Genomic DNA, 9,564 nt, shown 5'->3' on the forward strand with positions numbered 1-9,564 from the left:
CTGGATCTTTGGCCTAAAAACATATCCACAGACAGTAGCCAAACCATGCCTTGTTAAGAAGTTTTGTTCCTATCCTGAGAATGATGAGAAATCACTGAAGGATTTAGAGAGGGGTGACATCATGAGGCTTGGGTTTCAAGAGAGAGGAGCAGAGATGGAGATTCTCATCTGCTGAGATGACCTGCTCCTGCAGGAAATCGAAAGTCACTGGTGTTTACTCCTCAGAACTTCACTGCAGCAGCAGACTTGCAACAGAACCTTTCTCACTCATTTTAATGGCATTTCAAAAAGGAAGCACAACAGCCCCAGGCCTCAGAGCAATCTTGGAATTTCCCACTCCTCCCAGCTTTTCCTTTGAATAATCAGCATGTCGATTGCTAAAAGGCTCTCTGGTTCTCACCTGCCTCTCAGGCCAGGCTGTGGGAAACAGCTTGGAGAGAAAGTCTGAGGGGAGAGTAGGTCAGGCAGGATGGCTGCTGGGCTGGGTGTGGGGGGTGGGGGTTGAGTAACAGCCTTGTTTGGGGTGCTGAACTCCATTGTGCCCAGTGTCAACCTGGCCAAGGGCCTGGACTGAGGGCTGGCGAGGTGAAGGTACAAGCTGCCAGAAAAGCTGGGAAACTGCTGGCTGGAGAAGCGGGTGGTGGGGGTGCAGCAGGCGTGGGAGGAAGACCTTTGGGAGTGAGGCCACGTGCCTCACCCGGGAGCCCAGGTCAGCATGCTGATGGTTCCTCTGCGGGCAAGTGAAGGCCTGGCCCATATTTTCACAACTCTCCAGGGTTTCTCAACCCTCCTCTGGCGGCCGATGGGGCTCCTCCCCTGACACCTCCCAGCCTGGTAGTTCCTTTATTGACACACAGCTCAGTTCCTGTAAATGGGATGGTTTGGGGTACGGGGGAGCAGAGTGGGGCAGGTATAAAAGGAAGCGCGTGCCTGGAGAAGAGGCTCCAGCTAGGCAGCTGGGCACCAGGAGCAGAGGGCACGGAGGGCACCGGAAGAGGCTACACCACGCCTCCTCTGCTGCAGCCAGGATGGGTCTGAAGGCTGCTCAGACAGGTCTCTGGCTGGTCACAGAGCCACTGCACAAAGGGCTGGCCTCCCACCTGCTGGGGGAGGGGCAGGGGAGTAGGGCAGGGAGGGAGAGGCTGGTGTTGCCCCCTGATTCCTTGATGGAGGAGCAGGAGGAAGGGTGGGATGTACTTGTCAATTGCTAAAAGGCTCTCTGGTAGGGAGAGCAGGGGGTCTCACCCTGGGTTTCCTGCAGGCTTCGCGGTCCTGGTGCTGCTCCAGAGCTGTAAGTAGCCCCCTTTTAAGTCACAGAGGCGGGTGTGGTGAGGGCTGTGGAGAAGGTCTTGACACTAGGGGAGCACTTTCCCAGTTTCTTCTGGGATTCAAATGGCTCAGAAATATTAACATTTGTTATACTAAGATGATGCGTATACAGAGGTTTATTATACTATTCTCGACTTTTCTGTATATTTGAAAATTTTCAAAATAAAAAACTTTCAAAGGCCCAGATTCAAGGCAGGCTTCAACTGTGGGCCTGGCGGGAACCACTAACAGGAGCCCAGCAGCAGCATGTTCTTGCTCCATCACAGGAGGGCAGAGAAGGCTTGCTTTGCAGCAGGAGGAATTAGGATGAGAGGAGAGGAAGAACTTCCTGGTCCCTATGATCGTGCCCCACCTCAGGGAATGGGCTGAGGGGCCTGGGGACTGCCGTTCTGGGTGGGTTACGAGTTGGGGTTGGTCCCACAAGAAGGCAGAGAAGAGACAGGCCAGAGCCTCCCAGATCAACGACCCCACTGCAGGTCCTGCAAGGGTTCCCCCTGAAGGCCAGGGTCTTCTGACACGGGCTGTCCTGGGCTGGGTCCCTCCTTTCCTTCAAAGCCACTGCCTCCAGGAAGCCTTCTTTACTTGCACAAGTCCCATTTCATCCTTATTCATGCTCCACGCTCCCACACACAGTGCCCTGTTCTTAGTCTGCAGCATATTCATCCACTGTGTTTGATCTTTTCTAAGCATTTTCAGAATGGGCCTTATATTCATCAGACAGGGAACTCCCCAGTGGCAGAGGGACCTGAACCAGCACCTTTCATTTAGAATTCTACCTTTGCCCACAACTCTGCCCACCCCCCAACACCCCATTCATTCTCAGCTCAGGGCTCGGCCGGAGGGTCCCTGGCTCAACCCTGGCCCAGGCCCCACCCAGACTTCTCCTTCAGGCACTGCATACAAACTGGTCTGCTACTACACCAGCTGGTCCCAGTACCGTGAGGGTGACGGGAGCTGCTTTCCAGATGCCATCGACCCCTTCCTCTGCACCCACGTCATCTACAGCTTTGCCAATATAAGCCACAATGAGATCGATACCTGGGAGTGGAACGATGTGACGCTCTATGACACACTGAACGCACTCAAGAGCAGGTTGGGCCACTGGCTGGCCAGGACAGGAGGAAGAGGGAGGGTCAGCCACTGGTCCCAGGGCAGGGCACCTCTGCTCCAGGGGATGGGCAAGGCCCCCCTCCCCGCCTCTGGGTGGAGAATTGGAGGGCCTTGGCTTAAGTGGGAGGAGGTGATGAGGGCAGGGGTTGGCAGTATTTGGGGCAATGATGGAGGCAGACAGTAGAAGAAGACACAGCTAAGGCACCCTGGGAAAGGCAGCCCTCTCCTTCCCCTGAGGCGCCTCTCCAGGGAGCAGGGAAAGTGCTCACGACTCTATTCTGCCATATCCTGGCTTCCCCATGGGGGGACAAAAATGAGCATGCCTCAGAATAACTGCCACAAAGTCTATGAATCTCAGGGTTAGAAAGCCCTCAGAGGCGGAACTCAGCCTCCCACCCAAAGCTAGAAGCCTGCTACAGCCTCCCAAACACTGGGCCCCCAGTGTCACAACAACTCTACTCCACCCTGCCTTCTTGCCTCCCTGTGCCCCACAGGAACCCCAACCTGAAGACTCTCCTGTCTGTTGGAGGATGGAACTTTGGTTCTCAAAGGTAGGACCCATTCCCCAGAGGATGATGGAATAGAGGCATAGGTCTCCCCTCACCCACTGTATGGGGGTCACAGTGGCCCCAGACTGGTTAGGCATAGAGACCAAGATGGTTGTCAGGGGCTAGCCTCATGTACAACCAAGAAACCAGAGGCCAGAGAGGGAGAGAGACTTGCTGAGAGTCACACAGCAAGTTGACAGTGGGTCTTCTGACTCCTTGCCAATGCTCTTTTCATTACTTCTCAGACCTGAAAACAAAGAGATTCTGGGGGTTACTGCCCTAAGGGCTGGAAGGAGACGGATGGGAAGAATGGGAACAGTTGCGAGTGGAGCCCCTGCAAGGACTTCCTGGAATGGGGAGAGCTGGAGCAGGGCTTAAAAAGGGGCAAGGAATGGCCATAACAGCTCCCACGTATTGAGCAATTCCTGCATGTCAGGCACCTTTCTAGCCGTCATCACAGGTGATCCTCACAGCAGATATGACGTGAGACGAGGCATTTATCCCCATGTTACAGATGAGGGAACTGACACTCAGGTTATGACCTGCCCAGAGTGGCTTGGCTGGTAGGTGAGACAGCTAGGCACGGACACCAGGAATGTCTGGCTCCAACGCTCTTTCTAAGACGCCTGGAGGTAGATCCTGTCCGACCACGCCCTCCTAAAGCTGTAGGTTCAGGCTCCTGCTCCACATGCCTCAGAAACCCCCCCAGAGGGCCGGATCCCCCAGCCTATCAGTGCTGAGCACTCTGCTGGGGTGATTTTGGTCCTAGATTTTCCAAAATAGCCTCCAACACTCAGAGTCGCAGGACTTTCATCAAGTCGGTGCCGCCATTTCTGCGGACCCATGGCTTTGACGGGCTGGACTTAGCCTGGCTCTACCCTGGACGGAGAGACAAGCGGCATCTCACCACTCTGGCCAAGGTGCTGGTCGGGGCGGGGAGGTGCGTGGGCACTGGGAGTGGCGTGGGTAGAAGCTGTCTTCAGCCCATGGCCTCCTGAGGGCAGGCAGAGGCACGGAGGCCTCCGTGCGGCAGGGTCCTGGGACCTGCACCAGGGATAGGACCAGCCAGCCTGCGCCCTGAGACCTTGCATAGCAAGGAAGACATCTTGTGACCATGGTAGGAGGTAGGCTGGGGTCCCAAGAGGCAGAAGGTCACTCAGAGAGCACTCACTCGTCACTGCCCACTGGGTGGAGCGTCATCGTCCACTCTTCAGCCCCCAACTGAAGCTGCACGCCCCCCTAGCACGCACTGCATCGGGGACACTCAGCCCCAGGGGGCAGCCTAGGCACCCCCACTCACCCCAGGGCAGAGCGGACGTGTAAACAAATTGTCCACGTACCAACCTAAGTCACTTCAGTTTTGCAGTCTCGTGTAGCAGCTCAAACAAAGCACAGACCAAAAGGCTGATTTCTTCCGACATTGTCTACAGGCCAGCAGGTTTCCTGGTCCCTCCGGACAGGAGTAATTGAGTGCTGATGGTGTACCTGGGGTTTGGGGACGAGATTGGTCCAAACGGTTTCTTAAGAAAAGAATGGATGAGCCCGATGAAGGGACCACTGCTGGCGCACTTTATCATTCCACTGGGCCCCACCAGGTTGGGGATGGGGCAGACGGGAAGGTGCTCACACACCTTGGCCCCTGTCATTCGCCTGCCTCTCTCCCAACCAGGAAATGAAGGCTGAGTTTGCAAAGGAAGCCCAGGGCGGGGCAGAGCAGCTCCTGCTCAGCGCAGCCATGTCTGCAGGGAAGGTCACCATCGACAGTGGCTATGACGTCGCCCATATATCCCGGTGGGTCCCCTGCCCATCCTGTCCTAGCACTCCAGGAAGTCAGAAGACTGGCCCTCCAGTCCCAATGCTTCCAAAACCTTGATGTGTGACCTTGAGCAAGTCACTTCCCCTCTCTGTGCCTCAGTCACCCCATCTGTCAAATGGGGCATAGGACTCCCTGTCCTCCATCTTTCTCTTGGGCTATAGTGCTGAACCATAGAGAGAGTTTCTGTGCACGTATTTGCGGAACAAGAAGTAAGAAAAGCTACACAAACCAGCTCCTAACCGGCATTTTCTCCAAGCCAGGCTGAGTGGAGTGCGAGTCTCTGGAGAGTCAAAGCCGCAGTCACCGTACCTTCCTCTCCGGAATGCCGGGGAGCCTTCAGTGCTCACACACACACACACACGGGCACCCTTGGCTGTCGCCCGCCCTCCTCACTTGCCCCTCATGCACGTCCACAGCCAAGCGGCCTGATCCCTCAGTGGGAAAAAGGCCCAGGTCCTAGGAAACGCAGGATAAAGAATAAGGGCTCTTCACTATGACTTTAGAATCTTCTTTGGGATCTTAGGGAAGTGTAGACTCGGCGTGATCATTTAGAGGGTGGGAACCAGGTGGCTCTCAACCATTTACCCCAAACATCCGAAGGTCATATTCACACAGTCCCCCTGCCTGTGTGTGTAGGAACCTTCCTCCCCTCCCCAGTGGAGCGCAGGTTCAGGCCATCGTTTGGTCCTGCTCTTTCCCCACAGTGCTCTCTGTTGATGCCACTTTTAATCTTCTTTCCCCAAGATGAACATGGTGGAAGTGGAGGGGGTAAGGCGAGATGGAGGCCAGCTCCCAATTGTGTGCTGGGGGCATAACAGAAGAACCCCCTTCTTGCTCTAAATGCACTCGTGGGGCCCTGAGCCCACTCCCTGCTTTGGCACAGCGGGGCAGTCCAGCAGCCTGGACAGTGGATCACTGGGTTCTACTAGGGTCTGGGTTAATGGCCTCTCAGCTGTTCACAACCTGCTGGGTGGTGGACGTGAGGCCAAGAGCTTTTCTAATTTTTCACCTCGCCCTCCAACCCCTCTTCCACAGACACCTGGACTTCATCAATCTTTTGACCTATGACTTTCATGGATCCTGGCACCAGACCACAGGGCATCACAGCCCCCTGTTCCGGGGCCAGGAGAATGCAAGTTCTGACAGATTCAGCAATGCTGTGAGTGCCTTGAACGGGGAGGGCGGGGGGGCCACAAATACCTGCTACCTGCCAGTGCTCACACACCACCCTCCACTCCTCAGGGATCCTGCAGGGGAGGGGTTATAGGGCCCACTTCACAGATGAGGAAACTGAGGCCCAAAGACTATGCATTCTCCACGGCTCCAGGAACAGAGGAGGCCATACCTCTGTGAAGACTCAGGACATCTCAGGGCTGACTGGAGAGAGCACACACGGGGGTGGGGGCTAAGGAAGCCAGAGTCTAGTCTAGACCTGCCATTCGCTTGCTGTGTAACTCTAGCCAATCACCATCAAATAGTAATAATCCCTTCTGAGACCTAAGAGGATTTGTTCAAGAATGAGAGTATAAAATGCATCTCAGACTGACGTTGTCGGTTCCCAGAAGGAACGGGAGTCCCAGATGCACGTAGACCTGGAACTCCACCTTTCAGGGCACAGCCTGCGCCATCCTGCCCAGCCAACCACTCACATTGCCTCCGCTCTGCCCACCTCCCCCCCCAGGACTACGCTGTGGGCTACATGCTGAGGCTGGGGGCCCCAGCCGATAAGCTGGTGATGGGCATCCCCACCTTTGGGAGGAGCTTCACTCTGGCCTCTTCCAAGACGGATGTGGGAGCCCCGACCTCGGGGCCTGGAATACCAGGCCGGTTCACCAAGGAGGAAGGGATCCTCGCCTACTATGAGGTATAAAGTGGGGAAGAGTTGAGAACCCTACACCACCAGCAGCCCCGGGGAAGGCGAGCCTCTCACTCCACCCCCACTATTGCTACTTTGGGAATAAAAAATGTTCCAGTGGACCTAGCACCTGAGGTGGGGCGGGGGTGTCAGATCTTTGACTACTAAGTCTCCCAGGTACACTGGGTCTGCACCCCCAAGCTCCCAGATACCCCTCTGGCCACCGAGCTGGGGCCTTCCTTCTAGGTCAGGAAAGAGCAATGGCCCAGAGGCAGGTTCTTTTGTTTCCGCCCAGCCTCTGCTGCTCTGTGCAGCCTCAGGCCAGTCCTCACCATCCCCACCATTTCCCACACCCCTGTTGAAGGTGCAGGAAGCAAATCAGAGCCCCCTTAAAGCCCTCAGGCTACAGCAGCCACAGAACTCTGGGATACTTGCATCTGTTTTACATAATTTGCATGAAGCCTGCAGGAGGCAGCAAGGGGCTGAAAGATATTTGGGGAGTGGTGTCCCCCAGGGACCTGCAAAATCTCAGTACTGCTCCCCACACCACCCTGCCTGTTCTCTGCTCAGATCTGTGACTTCCTCCGCGGGGGAGCCACTGTGCACAGACTCCTTGGCCAGCTGGTACCCTATGCCACCAAGGGCAACCAGTGGATGGGGTACGAGGACCAGGAGAGCGTCAAGAGCAAGGTAGGTTCCCGAGGCCATGCCCCAGGATGAGGAGGGAGGGGGCCCTGCACTGAGAGTGGGGCTCGGTTACCGGTTGGGTCTCCCGTGCCTGCTGGTCCCTCCCCTGGGGAGGAACCCAGATAACCTGTCCCCCAGTACCTACCCTGGCCCTGGAACCCAGCCTCTGCCTCTGGGCCCCTGCCAGGTGCAGTACCTGAGGAACAGGCAGCTGGCAGGCGCCATGGTGTGGGCTCTGGACTTGGATGACTTCCGGGGCACCTTCTGCGGCCAGAACCTGCACTTCCCTCTCACCAGTGCCATCAAGGATGCTCTCGCGGCCGCTTAGCCCTCTGTCCTGCTGCGCATGGTGGGGCGGCCCTCAGCCCTTGGCTCCCGCCGTCAGGAGCCTGATCAGCTGCACCGCTGAGCCTCAGAGTCTCCCTCCCTCGGACCCTGTGCAGAGGGACTCCCTGCAGAGGGCCACAGCGCTGGGATCTGAGCTCGGCTCTGCTGACAGGCAGGCTGGGGTGGGGCTGTGGGCAGTTAGGGCCTGGAGACTAGCACAGCCTAAGACAGAGTCAGCACACACTGCTGATGGATGAACCTGCTCAGCCTCACACAAGGGGATTTCTTCAGCTCCCTTACCCCCAGGCATCCCTGACAAGGGACACTGTTTTGTGAGCTCTACCACCAAGTACATCTTAGGAGAAACAACAGTCACATTAATTATACCCTCTGCAAAGCCCAGCTTGAAACCTTCACCAGGGAACACAGTAGTGTCTCCCGCCCCACATCCCCTTCCTGATTCTGCAACTGCTCAATAAAGAACCTGAGCCTAACAGAGTGTTGGTGCCTGCTTCATCTGTCTTTGTGGCCCCACCACATCTGCTGGGCTCACCTCCCCCATCTCTTCTGGACTCCTTTCTCAGGCTTGGGGGCCCTGAGTTTGCAGAAGCTGAGGCCACCCTGGCCTCTGCTGGGCCCCAGGGAGTCCCAAAAGGAGGCCAGCATCCTCAGATCCCTCTGCCATGGACTTAGCCCAAGAGGGCTGACAGCCTTCCAGATATTAAGGTCATTGTCGTCTAGGCCTCTTTGTGCAGTTCCTTGTTGAAAGAAGCCTTTTCTGTTTCCCGAAGGCTAGCAGGCACTAACAAGGAAGCCCTTTAATCCCAATTCTTCATCTCCTCTGACCCCCGGGAGGTGCAGGGAGCCAACACAGGGCCAGACCCTGACCTGGCCTCTCAGGGCTAGAAGGAGACACCAGTGTCACCCCACGCACCCTCCCTCTGTTCCAGGTCTGGAGTCTGAGCGTGCGTGAGAAATGGCCTTCAGCCTCTCCTGACACTCACAGCTCAGTGCCTTGGAGGAGCCCTTCCTATTGCGGGGCTGAAATCTGTCAGACGTCCTAGGGCTGCCACTCAGCCCTCTGTCCTGCTCATCTGTCCCCTTTCGAGACACACTCAGCCCTCAACCAGGCTGGCCTGAGACATGAGGTGGGGGCGGACAGGTTGGGATGGGATGGGTTGGGACAGGACAGGATGGGCTCAGAAGACCAGCCTGCCTTCCAGCCGTTATGAGGTGAAGATGCTGTCACCAAGTTCCTATGAATTCCTGGGCCCCAGCATGCCTTGTATCCAAAGAGAGTCCAGACGTGCACTCCAAAACCAAAGAAGATGTATTTGTGGATTCCCGATGTTTGGATTATCTGTGACTTGGCCTAGTAGTTTGTGACAGCAGTTTGAGGTATAGGGAAGGAAGTATCTATTGGCTGCCCTGAAATCTGAACCAGCTGGAGCTGGGCCGATGCAACTGATCCCAAGGTCACAGCGCTGCTGGAGGCAAAGAAAGTGAGAACTTGGCCAGAGCCTCGGGGTACCCAGCATTTCACCGCTGGCCAGTGGGCCCAGCATTCCCTGATCCCTGCCCACTGCCCACCCGACACACAAGGGTCTTTGAAACCCCACGTGCTGTGAGCCCTCCAGGGCAGCCAACCCCTGCTCCCCGCCTCCAGGGCCGCCCTCCCCCAGCCTGGGACAGGCCCTGCAGGGCTGACTCAGGGTCCTGCAGAGTTAGTCACTCTCACTTATAGCTGCAGAGTCAGAGGCCAGGGAAGGGGATCAGTCTCCAGGGCCTGCCCCTGCCCTGCAGGACACTGAGTCACCTGACAGAGGGCACGGGCGCCCAGGCAGGCAGAGCAGGAAGCTCCCCAGGCCCTCCACCGCCCCTCCCCAGCAAGA

General features: G+C 56.7%; 1 protein-coding gene across 4 annotated transcripts; it reads left to right on the plus strand.

Moving 5' to 3' along the window:
* The first annotated feature begins 932 nt into the window (after positions 1 to 932).
* On the plus strand, positions 933 to 8,165 carry CHI3L1 (chitinase 3 like 1). 4 transcript variants are annotated; one of them, XM_004438933.3, is made up of 10 exons: positions 935 to 1,053; positions 1,262 to 1,291; positions 2,220 to 2,421; positions 2,934 to 2,990; positions 3,757 to 3,907; positions 4,657 to 4,778; positions 5,839 to 5,962; positions 6,485 to 6,667; positions 7,229 to 7,348; positions 7,533 to 8,165. In XM_004438933.3, the coding sequence occupies exons 1-10, from the start codon at positions 1,029 to 1,031 to the stop codon at positions 7,671 to 7,673; spliced, it is 1,155 nt and encodes a 384-aa protein (XP_004438990.2). In that variant the 5' UTR covers positions 935 to 1,028; the 3' UTR covers positions 7,674 to 8,165. The 4 variants fall into 4 exon arrangements, with proteins under 4 accessions (XP_087280378.1, XP_087280380.1, XP_004438990.2 ...); XM_087424252.1 differs by having other exon boundaries at positions 933 to 1,291; XM_087424253.1 differs by lacking the exon at positions 1,262 to 1,291.
* The last annotated feature ends 1,399 nt before the right edge of the window (positions 8,166 to 9,564 follow it).

Source organism: Ceratotherium simum, chromosome 36, assembly GCF_057802395.1.
Source record: "Ceratotherium simum simum isolate JZ-2026a chromosome 36, ASM5780239v1, whole genome shotgun sequence".
Taxonomy (NCBI): domain Eukaryota; kingdom Metazoa; phylum Chordata; class Mammalia; order Perissodactyla; family Rhinocerotidae; genus Ceratotherium; species Ceratotherium simum.